The sequence below is a fragment of the Pipistrellus hanaki genome (genome assembly GCF_964339955.1).
Source record: "Pipistrellus hanaki genome assembly, chromosome: 8".
Classification (NCBI taxonomy): Eukaryota; Metazoa; Chordata; class Mammalia; order Chiroptera; family Vespertilionidae; genus Pipistrellus; species Pipistrellus hanaki.
This window is the reverse complement of record NC_140510.1, coordinates 77,988,739-78,006,362: the sequence shown is the minus strand read 5'-3', so window position 1 is coordinate 78,006,362 and position 17,624 is coordinate 77,988,739. Positions and strand designations below refer to the sequence as shown.

The following is a 17,624-nucleotide window of genomic DNA, read 5'->3' as shown; positions in this document are numbered from 1 at the left end:
CGCCCCTTATATAGGCCTCTAAAAATAGCCCGCCGCGCGCCGCCCAGTGAGGCGGCGGCAGCCGCTCCGCGCGCCAATCCGCGCCCGCTGCCGGGGCCGGGCCCCGCCCCGGGACCCGCTCCGCGCCGCCCATTGGTCCTCAGTGACTTCATGAGCCCCCTGTTTACCGTACATGGTCACACGCGGCCGAAAGGACGCCCTCCTCCTCCGAGATCCCATGGCTGCGCGCGGAGCCGGGCGGAGGGAGGGAGGGAGGGAGGGAGCTTGGGGAGGGAGGGGGGGGAAGAGCAGGAGGAGGAGAAAAAGGAGGAGGAGGGAGGGGGGGGAGGAGGGGAGACTACAAACTAGCAAGGATGGGGTGGGGGTGGGGAGGCAAGAAGGGAAGGGGGGGTGGGGAGAGAAGCGATCGCGAGAGAGAGAGGAAAAAAAAAAAAAAAAAGCAGCAACCTCCCAAAATAAAGAGCAAAGATTGCATTAGGAGCGAAACAGCGCTGCAGAAATAGATGGCAGCTCCGTGTCAGTGAGTTCGCGTCCCCCTTCCTGGTCCACGCGCCGGAGTGGCCGGAGCCCTGGCAGGGAACTGTGGCTCCCGGGGAGCAGTCCCCGCGCCTGGCAGCCGCCCGCACTGTACCCGCCGATGCCTCCTCTCCATCCACCGCCCCGCTCACGCTCTCCGCTCTCACCGCCTCTTCTGCATTGATTTTTTTCTCCCCCCTTCCTTTTTTTTTTTTTTTTTTTTTTTTTTTTTTTAGTTGACTTGAAACAAAAACAAAACAAAAGGGCCGCTGGATGTCTGCCTCCTTGGGGGGTGAGCCAGACAGACTGACACGCGCGCAGACCCCGCGGTGCTCCGGGGAGGGCTTCGCCTCCCGCTCGGCGCGGCGGCGGCGGCGGCGGCAGCATGGACGTGTTGGCTAGCTATAGTATATTCCAGGAGCTGCAACTTGTCCACGACACCGGCTACTTCTCCGCGTTGCCGTCCCTGGAGGAGACCTGGCAGCAGGTGAACCATTTAAATTACTTGTGTGAACCGTGTAGCGGCGGCGGCGGCGGAGGCGCAGGGGCAGCTGCGTTGGTGTGGGCTTCGGGGTTTGAGTTTTTTTTTGGTTTGTCTTCCACCCCTCTTCACCACCACCCCCCCTTTTTTTTTTTATAGGGGGGCTGTTTATTTTTAAATTGTTTTTTTTGGAGACAGTCATCTGCGTTTACCTCTGCACCCACCGCCTGTCACCCGGGACCGTGCGGGGCGAGCGGAGCAGCGGGAGCTGCCTGCGCCTCAGCCACCCGCACGCGTCCCTGCGCGCACGCCGCCGGGCTGGCTGTCCCCCGGCAGGGACCTGCCTCCGCTCACTTGTGGGGTTCGGGGGAGCCAGCGAGTGGGAATGTGGGTTTTCAGGGGGTTTTACGAGCGGTGGTGGCGGACAGGATACCGCGTCCCTACATGCACGAGCTTGGAGCCTTCAATCCGGTTCATTTTTGTGTGCTGACAGCCATCCGATGGGGGTGGAGGGGGGGGGGCGAGGGGAGGTAGTATCCATAGAGAAAGGGAAGTTGATTTTGGGATGGGAAGGTGGGCAGCAGCCACAGAGAGAGAGAGGAGCGTGGTGACAAAAGAGACTCCAGGATACGGGAAGCTGCGCGTAACGCTGACCGTGCATTGTAGGTTTCCCCATGCCATGCCTGCCGGGTGTCCTTGTTTCTCTCTCTTTTTGTTTTGTTTTGTTTTGTTTTGTTTTGTTTTGTGTGGGGTAAGACAGCACAACCTCCGACAAAGGGACAGCCTGTGCTCCCGTGCCTCTCTCTGACTCGGTCTTGGAGGACTAGTTAAACTCCGAGGATGCTGAAGGGCACCGGTGCCAAGTTGGCCGGGCGTCCCCGGGAGGGCAGAGCAGGGCTGGTGACAAGTTCACTGGGCTCGGTGGAGCGGAATCCAGTGCTGGTCAGTGACAAGTACCAGCGATCTGCTGCGGACACAGCAAGGATCAGGGGCTGCCCAGGGGGGACATTCTGCAGGAAAGATGGTGGGTGGGAGGTGGGGGGCCCTGGGTATTATTATTATTAATTATTATTATTATTTTAATTCTGCAACGTGCACGAAGGAAAGGGCGAGGACACGGCTTGGATGTGCACATGGGAAAAGTGTGAACTTGCCCAGTTTGTCTCGGAGAAAGCCCGCTGGCCCTTGGGCAGGGAGGGCTGCGGAGGGAGGCTCGGTGTGTGGCTGCTCTTGTAACTTCGCTGTGTGACAGCGGCTTGTTAGGGCTAATGAACGGCTGATTTTCCTCTGCCAGGATCCAGGGCAGGACTGCCAGGCTGAGGCTGGGCTGCAACAGTGGCTGCTTTAGCGGGTGAGGTTTGGCTCTCGGCACCACCAGCGCAGCAGCTGAGCTGATCCTGACTGTACTATTGTTACCAGCCACTGCGGACCCTGACTACAGCCTGCCAGTCAGCTCCCCTCCAGGCATTGGCCTCCAGGGTCTGGGTGTCCACACAGGCATTCCTGCCCGAGGATGCCTTGACTTTTCTCCCTCTGAACGCACACACAACTCGCACGTTTTTGTTTTGTTTGTTTAGCGGAAGGTGTGTTTCTTCAGGGCGTCCTTCCCTCCATCCGTAATAAAGCTGCATCTCTCCTCCTTCCTCTTAGTTCACACCCTAATGAAACCGAAGTGCCGGAATTCCATTTTCTGAACCAGCCTTCCTTCCGCACGGTCAGCCCCGCTGGTGTCGAATGGTTGGGTATTAGCAACTGTCTAGACAGGTTAGGAAGGGAATCCGCTGGGTTAGTCAGCCTGCCTAAGGCAGCTCTTGTTTGTGACGAACAGACGGAAGAAAGTTGGCTTTATTTGTTTCAGCGTTCCCTCCGGATGAATCACACAACTTTGTTTTGGTTCAAGTGTTCACAGTAGTAAAGCCTGCTTTTGGGGGAAGGCCTCTCCGGAGGAAACTGGCTTTTCTAGATCGGCTGAGCCCGTCCCTGAGAAAGTCTAGATCTGTAAACAAACATCACTGGCTCCACAATTCGGGGATGTGTTCCATCTATTGTTTGCTCAGAAGCCTTCTCAGCTTTTCCTTACCCCCTGTTCTCCCTCCCCCCTCCACCCCCCCCCCCTTCCAGGAACCTCTTTCACCCCCCCCCCACCTCCCTCCTTCTGTCTTGCCTTAACCCTCTCCAACTGCCAACCAACCTCCTCCTAAGAGCCTTTGCCGAGCCGTGCCAGAGCACACACATACCGAAGCAGAACTTGTGGGGAAGCACTGCTAAGGAACATATGGCTCCGAGAAGCTGGCTGCTGTGGACTCTATAGTCACAGCTGCTCTGCATAAAGGTGACTCTGACTCTTTAACTTCACACTGACGACAAAACCTCCAACCTCTACCTCTTCCTTCCCTTTTCTTCCTACCCCCCTTCCCTCTTCTGAGTGTAAGGCGGGCGGGGGGTGGGGGTGGGGGTGCTTATATGCACTGTTGGTTCCAAATCAACCATCAGATGGTGAAATGTTGGTTGAGACTCCTTTGCTCAAAAAAGGCTCAAGAACCCCAGGCAGGAGGAAGTTTCCCCAAGCTCTGGAGTAATCAGATTGCAGAGGTCAAATAAGGAGCAATTATGAGATGTTCTCCTGAAAGTAAGCAGTGTACCTGGTTTTGAGGAGACGAGTGAAGTACAGAGATTCCGATAATCTGATTTGACTTCGTTTATGGAGAAGGAATGGCTTGGATGATAAACCCAGGAACATCTGTGCATTTGGAAATTGAGGATGAACTATATTGGAGGGTTTTATTTTAAACACATGGTCTGAGATAACCGTCTTGCTTAATAGTCAGCGAGCCTACGACGGCCCTCCTGCCACGGATTCCTATTTTGACACTGAGTTTTCAGGCAGTGATACCGTGTCCACATGCAACCCCAACTCTGAAAATCATTGCGGGCGTAATTTTAAAACCCAGATGGACTTCCTACATTAACTGCTCTCCACTCCTGGGCTCTGGCTGCACACTTAAGCACTTGGCCCAAGTAACATCATCCCTGCCTGTCATATAACTATAAATTACACTGTGCTTATGTGGTCTATTATTTTATGGAATTCAGCTGATGCACAAGTCTTAAGGCTACCAGCCTTCACCTCTTTGGAAACTTGCAGGAAAATTTTCCAGGAGCTGTCTGGGCAAAAGTAGGGAAAAAGTCAAAAGTATGACAGACGCAAGAGTAGCTTATAGGGTACCACTTGGTGATGGATGAAAGAAGAGCCATTCATGAGTTTTGTTGGCAATAGAAAACAAGTTTCTTTTCTGGACCCACTGTTGAGTTATAAATAAAGAGGATTTGATAAAAATTTTCTGGGTTGTTTGCCTGCGGGAAGCTACAGAGACTTTTAGAATTGGGATATATTCTTTATCCCCAGCTTGCTCTTCCATCCGTGCAGGTCAAGCAACAATGTGCACTTAGCTGTGCTGTCTGAGTCTTAGCTGCACTTAGCTGTGCTTCATGCCATTGAGGAGCATGGCATGTTTACTTGCCGTCTCTTATGGAATTATGCTTGTTGTTAATGCTGATTCATAATTGGCAGATGGGGTCAGCTTCAGGCCTCCCTTTTGCTCAGAGAAAAATTTTCCACTGCTACTGGAAACAAATAAATAAATCATAGAACATTCCTCCCTCCTCCCCCATTTCCCCATTGTTTTAAACTAATGGCATACTTGGCTACTGTGCGGACTCAAACGTCCCCGTAGCGCTGCAATTTCAGCTCGGCTTCAGACATCCTGAAGCACTCTTGCAAGGGCCTTCTGCACGAGGCGTCTCTGGGGGACAACCTCCAAAAATGGTTGCCTTCCAAGAACAGCCTCGTGGTGCGAGGGATGGGCTGAGATCTGTGAGCTGCGCCGCTTCTCCCTCTCGCAGATGACCTGGCCTCTGCAGGCCACCTTCTCTGGGCCCAAGCAGCCGGGTGCTGTCTCAGCCAGAAAGACAAAGCCAGCCGGAGGGTCCCTGCCTCCGCAGGTTTGCCTCTGTCCCCAATTTGCAGGAACCCTCGTCATGAATTAGAATTTCTTGGCAACAGCACCACCCAGGGAAATGTGTAGACACAAAGGAGCCTTGCTAACCACACGGAAAGGATAAAATAGCTGCTGCTTTGTAAAAAGAAAGAAAGAAAGAAAAAAAAGTGATTGGTGTGCTCTTCAGTTACCATAAGTCTATATGTTATTTTTATTTGAAACAGTGTCTTGGTAGATGGGGGGGGGCAAAAAAAATTAGAATTGCCCGTTCTCTAGAATGTCTGTGTAAGGAGGCAGTTCCTAAAGAAAAGGTGGCTTTGCAAATGAAAGCACGTGTGAACGCAATCCATCACACACTTAGCCTTTCTCGAATAGATGCACTCCCATGTTCTTTACAGCAGATACATCTTCGCGGAGGGGTAGGGGTTCTCAGCCGTTACCGTTCGCTCAACTTGTTTGCTGTTTGGTGTCTGCGAGTGGGTGAATGTTACAGTGCAGATTTTTCTGCTACCTCTGTCTTTAGTGGGCAGTGTGTGTGTGTGTGTGTGTGTGTGTGTGTGTGTGTGTGTTTGGGGGGGCCATACACGAAGTGGCGACTTCTTTGTTCTCCATGAAACTCCCCCCCCCACTTCTTATCCCGATGGAGGATGGGATGTTGGGGTCCGGTCCATTTAGAGGGCAGGACAGGAGATGCGCTGTGACAGCCGCACCCTGGCGTGATTTATGGACGGGCATGCCCGAGACCTCCAGTCTCCAAATGAGGCTCTTGCTGCCTCCCCACCCACTCTAAATATAAGTGCCGGTGGGGCCTGTTTGCCTGTCCACTTAAACGGGAAGAGTGTAGAGAGGGTCCTAATGGGGCTTTTAGGAGCCGTTCTCTTATAAATCTTCAGGTTCTTCTCCCTTCGGAGAATGCCCGTGTTTTACATTTTGAGTACCAGGAGGCACTGCAGTCTTCTTTAATCACTCCGTGCCTATTGGGGGAAGGAGAGTGCAGCCTACTCCAGCCGGTCCCAGCTGGCTGGTGCTGGAGGGATAGCCGGCCACGCGGGTTAGCAGATGCCCTCTCTCTCTGCCGTTCGCAACATGTGTGAGGGTTTTGTGTGTGTGTGTGTTTTTTTTTAAGCCACCTTTGCTGAACCCCAAGACTGGCACATGCGGAAAGCGCCTCTGCGATCCTGGTTCCCTCCGTTAGAGCAGCGCTTAGCCTGTGTGCTGGGCGTGCGACTTGCTGAAAGTTTAGGACAGCTCCCCAGCCTAACCTGAGCGGTGCCAGGAGGGCGAGAGGGGTGGAGATTCAGTCTCTACAGAGAAACCCCTTGGCTTTCCTGGACCAGTCAGGGATTGCTTGCTTTGCATACGCGGGTGGAGACATTTTAACCCAAATTATCAAGTCTTGCCAAGCACAGGGATTAGGAAGCTCCACAGCCACTTCTGCTGGTGTCTGATCCTTTAAAGGCCCAGGCCACGCGGACAAGGGGAGAAACACTCCTTCCCCCAGCGATGTGTTATCTTAGAACCTCCACAGGAGAAAACGTCCTTATGCAACTTGGGTAAGAGGTTATTGTGCTGAGCAGGATAAGCCAGCCAGAGAAAGGCACATGGTCACAGGATCTCACTTCCACGTGGAATCTAATGAACAGAATAAACGGACAAACACAATCGGTCCAGAGGCTTGGGTACATGGAACAGATTTACAGATCTCAGAGGGGAGGGGGAAAGAGATTAACCAAAGAATTTACATGCATAGAGGCATAACCCATGGACACACACACACTAGTGTGGGGAAGGCCTGCGGAGGGGAAAGTATTGGGTGGAGGAGGGAGAAGGAGGGGGGAGAGGGGGACATCTGTAATACTGTCAACCATTAAAAAACAGAGTCCCCGAAATAAACCAGGTACTGCCGTTAATAGATCACGTTTTTACCTAACACTGGTCACTGGTCTTGCTCCTCCCCCTACTTTGCCTTTATTCTCTGCTGCTGATGTGGAGAACTATTTTTATTGCCATGAGTCCCTTTCGGTTTCCTCACTGGGTGTTTTGGTGTTTTGACCCTGAGAACTTGGTCCAGCTGAGTGTATTGTGTCTGCGGCGCTCTCGTCCATCACGCGTGTGCTGTGTCCAGGTTACAGCTGAGCAGCAGTGAGATGTGGGCCCAGGGTCAGCCTGCTACAGATGGGACTTCTGATTTCACAGTGAAACCATTCCTGACGGGCCTGGTGGATGCACCCAGTCACACCTGGTGGGGGTTTCTTTGTTTATCCTAACACGTGGACAGTATTTAACAGCAAGTGCTTCATTCCTCCATCTGGTTACAGGCACAGTCCTGCTTGGTTGATGCAGAGTTGAACTGGATCTGGATTCTGCCCTGGATGGGCTTGACGTCTGTAGCGGACAATAAAGCATGTTTAGACGTAAGCAATAAAAAACGAGAACACAAATGCCAAAATAAAGACCGTTTAAGTCCTCTGAGTGTTTGAACACTGAACTGTGTGTCTGTTTGTACTTACCACTTGGTTGCAACCTTGTTTATAAAACACACCCGAGTCTTACTACGTTCGGTTGTTCTTTTAGCTAATGGCATGTCCGTCAGGGGCTGGTGGCCCTCTCAGGACAAATGAGTGTACAGCGTGGAAACACATGTCTGTCCGTAATGGCCAGGAAACAGCATCCGTGTCTGTGTCATTCGGAAGTGATTAGGGGTGATTAACATAATTAATGTGGAGCCATATGCAATATCTATTTCTGAATACGGGTTTATTGACGTTTCCTGAGGGTCACATTGAAAGTCAGGCCCCAGGCCTGATACCGGAGCTAGGAGCATAGGCTCTTAGGATTTATTATCCTAAAAGGGTCTTCAAACATGAGGGCTGCACCAGGTGGTTGTGAAAGCCAAACAAGCCATTGATCCTCCACGGTCACCCACTGTTGTTCTCGCCAAAGGGCCCAGAACTCTCTCGGATGCCGAGATCAGCTCCCTTGCTTTTCATCACCCTGTTCTAAATAAACTCGGGGTCACTTAGCATCTTTCCCTCTGTTCTCACTCTCTCCCCTTAAAGGGAGGCAAGGACATCTTGCTTTGACTTTGGGACAGTACTAGTACATGGAATTGTGGAACCATTTGGCCCTAAGTGAGTATCTTGAAGAAGGCTTATAGATGTAACTTAATCCCGTTTCCACTTTTAATAATGTGTGGTCACCTGGAAAATGTATGTTGCCCTGAATAACAAAACAGAATAATGCCACTGGAATAATAACAAATAGAGAGGGGGTGGGGGTAACTGAGGTAACGTGGTGGGGAGTTGGATGGGTGATAGAACTGGCGTTTTATGTAGAAAGCGTCAGATGTGAAATGGCTTTGTCTCTGACCCCTTTCCAACAAAGGGACGGCCAGAAACTAACAGCAATCATGTGCCAGTTCAGAACAATCTTTTAGACGTGTTTTTACATTTCTTGAGAGGATTGGATAGGCAGGGAGGTTGTGATGTTGTACAGATTTAAACACAAAATACTGACTGTTGTGATAAGCAGTTGGGAAGAGAGTCAGCTTCTGGAAGGCTTCTCAATAAGCCCTTTTGGGGCCAGAGGTTGAAGCAGGCCTCATTCTCACCATGTCCCCAGGGGGGAAAGGAAGCATAGGGTTGCTTTCCACTCCTCTGTCCAGTGAGTGTTTGCCCTTCTCGACCCAGTCTCTGGTAGTTATGGTGGTGAACATTCTTTGTTGGAAATCATCTCACAAATCTGTTTCACCTCCAAAATCTTCAGAAGTGACATTTCCATCTCAAATGGATGCTACTTCATTTCCTCAAAGCTATGATCTACATCTCCAATTTTGGATATTTTCCCCCGAGTTTCAGGCTCACATGTCTGAATTGGAAACATGAGACTGGCAATACTACAGTCTTTTGCGGTTGTCCCGGGATCACTAGCTTCAACTCATCAACTTTTTTCCTTCATTTCCTGGCTTTCTGATTTCTTGAGATTAGCTAGGTTTGAAGCTTCAGTCATCTTTGGCTCCTCTCTTTCTCTTAAATCCAATCAGTTGAGAAATCCTGTTGATTTGACTCCCCCCATATGTCATATTCTTCAACTTTTTTCTGTTCCCTCTGCCATTGCCTGAAGGCAGCCCCTGTCACCTCCCCTGGATTGACTTTCTACTTCCATCACCATGGTTGCAAGTTGTCAGTGGCACCCTGTTACACAGAGGATCGAGCAAAACTTCTAAGAGTCAAGACATTCCAAGACTAGGTTTAGAGAATAGTTACACGTTTCCCCCTTTCCTGGGTAGTAAATGCCATCCAAATGGATGACTGTGCTCTTCCTGTTTCTGTTTTTATGTCGTTTCCGTCAGCCTTTCCTTCCTTCCTCTTCACATCCGATTCTCTTTGTCCAAAATCTACCCGTCCTTTAACATGATGTCCTACCTTCTAGGAAACTCCACCCCTTTTCTTTGGCCAACAGTAATTGCTACTATTACATTCTTGTGTAGAACTTTGTACTTCCTCATGCTGCTTTTAAGTTTTGTCTTGTAGTAGAGCTTTCCTTTTTGTTTTATTTTTTATTTTTCCTTCTTGTCTTAGTTTTCCAGTCGGATTGTATAACGTAGAGCAGACTTGATATCTTTGTTATAATTTTGGTAATATACTTTTGGCATAGAATTGATCAGGTTCTTAAAGAGCATTGTGCTAGGCATTAAATGGATATTTAAGGATTATCATATGAATTCACTGAAGATTTGCCCATGTCTATAGCAATGCTTTTCAACTGTGGGGCAACCCAGACCAACTAAGTCAGAATCCATTTGGTAGAATGGATAAGCATCAGTGTTTTTGAAAGCTTCTAGGTGATTATAATATGTAGCCAAGGCTTATAGGGCTAATATATATATATCAGAGTTGTAGGCACCTACTCTATATATGGAAATAGTTCATTTCTTATGTCATTGAATGTAAGTGTAACAGAGGTTTATACTAAAGCAGGGCAGTACTGGTGGACATAGTTCACGTAGCTCATTGATGAACAGTGACTGCTTAAGTGTTATTTCATCCTTTTTGTTTTTGGTTTTCCTCACCTTGTAGTATCTAATGCTCATTTGGCTCCCATTTCCTGTGACCCGCTAGAGGTTTGCTGAACCTGGTCAAATTCCATTCCTGGTACCTTTGTGATGTTGGGATTAAACTCTGGCCATGCTGTGCCTCACATAATTCATTCTTGGAATGCCCTTGACTATGATTGTCCACTTACCTCCGCCTGGGCTTTGGTTGTAAAGGATGGATGCGTGTACGAACATAGGTTGGATGATGCCGATAGGCATTCGGTAGCAGCTGTCCATATTTCTTACTGACCTTACTATTTGGAAGTGGACTCTGTTTATAAGGAATTTCAAAGGACCCATGTTTCTAGTAAGGGTAGCAAAAATAAACTGTGGGAGAACTGCCACTGAGGACATTCAGGCAAGGAGGCTGCCTCCCCATCTGTGAAGGCTTACCTCTTGTGGCAATGACCATGGGCATGTGGCGATCTTCACAAAGAAGCCTTAGACAGGCCTCTGTTTCCAGCTGTGATGTTTGCCAGAATGTATGTACTGTAGCTGCATCCTTTCATCTATAAACTGTCTTTGAAGGGGGTAAGAAAGAACATCATGAGAGGAGCTCGGAGCTCAGGGTGGAAGGATGCCTTTTGGAAAGCTCAGTCCAGCTGTGAAAACTGCAATTAGCCATGCAGCAATTGCTCTGGAAGGGAGTGCCCGCCGGCTGCTGCTCCTGACCCCACTCCCACCCTCACCTTCCAGGGCCCCGTTAGCAGGAGGGCAGTGGACAGGTCACAGTGCAGGCTCTGAGTTTTGGAGACGCAGCACATTTGCTCGGTGTACAAAGGAGTAGAATGACGTTCCTTCTGCTTTCACCTTTTGAGCTTTTGTTCTTGGTTCCTTTGGTCACGGTAGACCCTGTTCACAGAGCACAGCTCCTGCCCATGAGGGTGAAGATGCCCTCTGTGAGGAGGTCCCAATGCAGATAGGATTTTCCCGTGAGCTACCTGAGGTGCTACTCAATGTAAATTCCCTACTGCGTTCCAAGGTCAGCCCTGGCCTGTGCATTTGCCTCTCTGCATCAAGGTGCTCCTTTTCTCTAATATGGACCAAGAGATTATTTCTCTTGTTTGCTTGGGAAAGTCTAACAAACACCTTTATTGAGCTTTTTGTTCTCCAAGGCTTAGGGTGTTTTTGCTCACCATCTCATCATTGGCACATTCCTTCGGTGACTAAGGAGCAGGCAGATGTTACAGAATTTCCCTTTCGGAGGTGAGAACATGGGGCAGAGGAAGATTTAGCAAGCCGTCTTAATGTGGCCGCAGAGCAAATGACTTGCAAAACCAGTGGTGGAACACACTTTCCCCTTCCCTCTTTCCCCTTTGCACTTGGCTGATCTCCTATCATCATAATAAGTGTCATTAGTACTATCTAATATATGTCAAATACTTCAAACAGATATCTGTTGAGCACCTTATATGCAGCATTTCATTCAATACAACTCACAACGCTTTGTATTACATATTCTGCTTATTCCCATTTTGCAGATGGAGACTTTGAGGTTATCGATATTACATGGCTTGCCTGAAGTCACACAACGTGGAAGTGGCTGGGCTGGGATCCAGACCCGGGAAGTCAGCTCAGCACTGAATTTTTATGTTTATATTCACTCCCCCTTGGGTAGTGGGCACCATGCCAGAAGCCTAAGCCTGGCAACCGATGGACCTGTAGCGGGGAGTTGCATGGTTCTCGGGTCTTTTTACTGGGCTTTGGTTTTCTCCCTATAAAAAGCCTAGATTGTGCTAAATCTCCTTACGGTCATGGTGTTTTGTAGTCGTTAAATTACTTGGAGGCTTTGAAATCTGGCAGAGCTGGATCCTTGGGAAAGCCACACACCATCTCTGAGTCCCATTCCATCACCTGTGAAACGGAGTAATCACGCCTACAAGGGGCCAGGCAAGCTCTCTGGTCCTGTGTCTGGCACGTAGCATCCACTCAACAGATGCTCTCTTTTCCCCTATTTTCAGCTCTTCTTCCTCCCCTCCATGGTCTTCTTTAAAATAGTATCACTTGACTCTCTAAGACAAGGGTGGGGGAACATCCAGACCGTGGGCTGTTCTAAGGCCCAGGAAATCCTTTGGTCTGGCCCTGCCAAGGCATTCGGGGTGAATAAATTAAATGTTTGACCAAAAGTTAGCAGGTTAAATTTTAAGTTGGTAATTTTGTATGGCCCAGGATTGATGTTGTAAATATCCAAATGGCCCCTGGCATTAAAAAGGCCCCCTCCTCGCCCCCTGCTCTAAAATCCCAGTGATCCTGGCATATCTAAGAGAAGGTGAATGATGAAGGCTAGGCAAGGGGGTGTGCTGAGCATGGGACATGGTATTCTTTTATCCATCCACAAGAGAGGCTCTCGTGAAGTTACTTGTACTTAGAACTGGGGGAAAAACAAGCAATACTCATTATCCCCAGGACTGACCTTAGTTTGACATCCTTGGAATTTGCTTGGCCTGCTCATGCAAATACCCAACCCGTTCCCCTTTCTTGCTCTCCAGTTTTACTTATGACTTACTGCTAAGTTTTTCCAGCATACAGTTATTTTTTTTTAAGGGCCAGAATTAGGCACATATAACATAATACAGTACTGGTTACTATACCTGCCATTTCTGCCTTACCTGATGACTGAGCTTACAGCAGCTTATGAGAGTGAATGAGGTTTTATGAGATCTATAAATATCTCAGATAGGATTTTTATTTCATTTTCCCCCTTCAAATAAGACATAATGGAAGCACTCACATACACAAGGAATATTTTTTCTGTGATGAAGTAGGGTGTTTTCGAATTGGCCTCTGAGAAGCAATAATTTGATGTGGCTGTTCGTGTTGGGAGTTCTGTGGGGGAGGGGGCAGAATCATGCATATGTTGCTATAAAACTCAAAGGTTATTTCCTCATATCGAAGGTTTAGCCCAGCACCTATGGAGAGATTTATTTCAGAGATGCCAGCCCTGTGTGCAGGCTGCATTCCCTCCTTCTCAGGGGTATGTATTTGTGTTTTCTTAGATACATAGATACCTATTGGCTGGCTGGGGTGAGGGTGGAGGGCTCCAGGAAAGAATTTTTCAGTTGTCCCATGGATAGATGTTTTCATCATTCTCCCCACTTCCTGGATTTCCTGGGAAGATTTCACACCACTTAATAAATTGCAATGAGATTTTTTTTTTTCTTAAAAAAAAAAAAAAGTCTTAAGCTTATACAATTTTAAAACACACACACAATAACCAATACCAAAAATAAAATTTTAAAAATCTTGCTCGTTGAGGGTTATTTACAAGGAACCCTGAACTTGTAAATTTAAAAAGTGTTTTTTATATTTAAAAATAATAAATGGCATTAAATCATTATGGTATTTAGATTTTATTGGATACATTTAAAAGACTGATGGAACTATTTTATTTTTTTAAATCTTTATTGTTGGGTTTATTACAGATGCCTCTCTATTTCCCCCCATTGCCTCCCTCCACCCGGTTCCCGCCCTGCCTTCACCACCCTATTGTCTGTCTCCATAGGTAATGCATATATGCATATAAGATCTTTGTTTAATCTCTTCCTGCCCTCCTACCTCCTTCTCTCTGAGAATCGTCAGTCTGTTCCATTTCCATGCCTGCCTCTGCTTCTTTTTTATTCACCAGTTTATTCTGTTCATTAGATTTCTTATTCGTTTATTTTGATTTTTAGATCCAGTTGTTGATAGGTCTGTGTTTGTTGCCATTTTGTTGTTCATATTTTTTTATCTTTTTCTTCTTCTTCCTCTTCTTAAAGAATATCCTTCACCATATTATATAATACTGGTTTGGTGGTAATAAACTCCTTTAGTTTTTTCTTGTCTGTGAAGCTCTTTCTCTGACCTTCAATTCTAAAGGATAGCTTTGCTGGGTAGAATAATCTTGATTGTAGGTCCTTCCTATTCATCGCTTTGAATATTTCTTGCCACTCCCTTCTGGCCTGCATAGTTTTGGTTGAAAAATCTATTGATAGTCATATGGGCATTCCCTTGTAGGTAACTAACTGCTTTTCTCTTGATGCTTTTAAGACCATCTCTTTGTCTTTAGCCTTTGGCATTTTAATTATGATGTGTCTTGGTATGGTCCTCTTTGGGTTCCTCTTGTTTGGGACTCTTGGTGCTTCCTGGACTTGTAAGTCTATTTCTTTCACCAGGTAGAGGAAGTTTTCTGTCATTATTTCTTCAAATAGGTTTTCCATATCTTGCTCTCTCTCTTCTTCTGGCACCTCCATAATATTAATATTGGTACGCTTGAAATTGTTCCAGAGGCTTCTTATATTACCTTTATATTTTTGGAACCTTATTTCTTTTTGCTCTTCTGGTTGGGTGTTTTTTGCTTCTTCATTGACTTGATTCTCAGAATCCTCTACTGTTGAATCCCTGTATGTTATCCTTTATTTCAGTCAGTGTTTGCTTAATTTCTGACTGTTTGGTCCATTTCTATGTGTTTGGCCTTCTCACTAAGATCCTTGAAAGTCTCACTAAGTTTCTAGAAGATTCTTGAGTAACCTTAGAACTGTGGTTTTGAATTCTATATCTAGCAGTTTGCTTTCTTCCATTTCTCTCATTTGTGACATGTTTCTTTGTCTCTGCATTTTGGCTGCTTCCCTGTGTTTTATGTATTGGATAGAGCTTCTGCGGTCTCCTTGAGTCGGTAGAGTGGCCTTGTGTAGGAGGTATCCTTTTGGGGCCAGTGGCTCAGCCTTCCCAGTCACCGGAGCTGGGAACTCTAGGTGCACTCCTTTGTGGGCTGTGAGCACAGTCTTCTTGTAGTTGAGCCTTGGTTGCTATTGGTGTCACTGGAGGAATTGACGTCCAGGCCAATTGGCTATGAGGACCAATTGTGACTACAGTGGAAGAGCTGCTGTGCAGGAGACACCCCTATGGAGCAGGACTTGCTTCAGTGGTGCTTTGGTGCTCAATGAGTCTTCCCCTTGAATGTGTCGCTAGCGTTGTAATCTGGTGTGGTCTGACACTGATCACTGGATACACTGGCTCTTGAGTATCCAGGGAGGTACAAAGTCAGCCACTGCCTGGGGCCACCCAGCATGAGTTACAGAGAGATCTGCAGATTCCTCCTCTTTGTCTTGAGTTTGGAAGTGCCCAGAGGAGGTTCAGCTATGAAACAAGGCAGGCTGGTGCTGGTTTGGGGCTCCCTGACCCAGCTGCAGCTTATTTGAGATTTTTAAGTACAGGCTATTCATATGCAAAAGCAGTTGCAGGCATTTTGGGTGGGGTTGTAAATTGAATGGGAAGGGGTCTTAGGGAATCACCAGGGTGGAGCAAACAGAAATGGCTGACAGTCAGCCCTGCAACCAGGGAAGTGCCAACACAAGAACAGTGATCTCTGTGAATACCGAGTAGCTCCGTCTCTCCTGGGAGAAAGCTACCCCCAAGTTCCTATCCAGATGCCAGACAAATGTGTCCCCAGAGCCTTGCCCTGGTGCTGGAGCTCAAAGGAAGCAGAACCTTGTAAGTTCAGTTCATGGTGCTGGCCTTTTAAGAGGAACAGCTGGGTCTTTAATATCCTCTGTGTCACTGAGCCCCAATCTGCACTGTTTTTTAGAGCCAGTAGTTACGGGGACTTTTCCCCCCAGCTCTGGGAGTCTGAGTTGAGGGTCTGGTATAGGGCTGGTATCTCTTGCTCCTCCTGATGGCCTCTACAGAGACATTCTCCCTCCTGATTGAAAAAGGGGCACATGTGGGTGCCAGACCAGCCGGTTCGGGGTCTCTGCTCCTCCTACCAGCCTTAGTGTACTTTCTTCTTTATTTCTCTAGTTGTAGGACTTCCATTCAGCCAGCTTTCCAGCAGTCCTGGATGAGGATAGTTCTGTATTTTAGTTTTAATTATGATGTGGTTGTGGGAGGCAGCAAGTCCAGGTGTTAACCCATGCTGCCATCTTGGTTCCTCTCCCTAAAAGCTGTGAGGGTTCTAAGTACTTCACTTCTATCTGTAAAATGGAAGTCAGACACTCCATTTGCCATTTGTTGTTTGGGGCCATTATGACAAATTGAACTACAGATTTAACTTTTTTTTTTTTTTAAACGTGAATATCTGACTATGACTATTTAGGGTTTTTGTTTCTTTGTGTGTTTTTTAGCACAACCTCTCCCTACATACATCTTCCCCTGTTCTCAACCGCTTTGTGTTTAATTAGGTGATAATTCAGTTTTTTCTCTGAAGGAATAAAAACCATGTGAGTTTAGTACATCTGAACCAAAAGCATGAGGAGGATTTTTACCTAATGATGTTTAATTTTTTCTATTTAACAGCATCTCAGGGTGCAACATACCCCTAGCACTTTGGTACAGTCACGTATACTCATTCTTCTGTGCTTATCACCCACTGATGTGACTTCTCCGGTCCTCAGTGTCCTTGTGTGTATATTGTGGGGTAGAGTTGGGAACAGTTACATGATCAGAGAACAAACAGGAAGCGCCGAGGCTGAACTGGCTCGGAGAGGTGTTTTATTTGGCCAACATGCATGTTTCAATTTTCTTTCTAACTTAAATGCTTTTAGACAGATCGTGCACTCTTCAATTAACCTTGTCCCCTCTATTTCCACCTTGCTTCGTTTCTGATCTCTGGCCTGGTGAGCATGCACTGGAGTTTGTGACCCTCAGGCTGGCAGCCCTCTCAGGCCTCTTCTTCTCCAGAACGCTGTGGTTCGAGGACACCCTTCATTTCTCCATCTCAAGCTGACTTGCTTTCTACTCTCACCCAGAATTTGTTTTTCCCTTCTTTTTAGATTTCGCTGCCTTGTTCAGTGTCTTTGTCCAGAACCCTGTTTTATAAAGCAGCTTCCAAATTGCATGTCAATTTCTCTTAGTTATCCAGGTTCTGTTGTAGATCATTGAAATCTGGGATGGAAGAGACCATCTGGTCTACCCCTCTCCCCTCCTGGGCGGAGCAGTTGCTCCAGAGCACGTTCATTCCTTATTGGCTGGTATTTGCAACATCGTCCAATTTGGAAACAGACTCTCCGTTTCCTGAGCAGGCAGCCTCTTTTCAGTCTAAATGTGAGCAAATGGAACAATACCAAACAAAATATACACACACACATATATTTTTTGGTGGGACAGCCCTCATTAACAAATGACCACGTTTGTTGTGGTTTCTTTTCTCACTCCCAGAGACCCAAGTGGTCAGCGGTGAGAAAAGCTCCTTTTCATGGAAGAAAGGCATGTGACCAGTTCTGAGGTCTCTTAGTATGACATGGAGGCATGTTGCATAGAATCCCATTAGCTGCTTTCACCACTTACTTTTTGTGGAAGTGGATTTTTATGTGACTCGTTTCACAGAGGAAGTGATGCTTTTTGCGTGAAGAACTCCAGGGCATTAGAATTAAAGTACTTTCCTGAGACTCAAGTAATTTGCTTTCTTTCCACCCTCGGCACTCACATACCGCCAGCAAGACACTTGGCCTTTATATTCTCATGCGTTCAGGATGCTATTCTACATTAGGCGTGTTTTTTTTTTTTGTTTTTTTTTTTAAGTATTCTTTTTTATTGGCTACCTTATATTACTAAGGATATC

The 17,624-nt window shown here is 47.3% G+C and overlaps 1 protein-coding gene across 3 annotated transcripts in view; it reads left to right on the top strand.

The window, feature by feature from the left end:
• Positions 1 to 406: 406 nt before the first annotated feature.
• KLF7 (KLF transcription factor 7) overlaps positions 407 to 17,624 on the top strand; it is a 92,805-nt gene continuing 75,587 nt past the window's right edge. The window contains exon 1 of one of the 3 annotated variants that reach the window (XM_084892489.1): positions 407 to 1,003. In XM_084892489.1, coding sequence (XP_084748615.1) covers positions 902 to 1,003 — 102 coding nt within the window. In that variant the 5' untranslated portion in view covers positions 407 to 901. The remainder of the gene's footprint in view (positions 1,004 to 17,624) is intronic. The other 2 variants (XM_084892487.1, XM_084892488.1) reach the window with 2 other exon arrangements.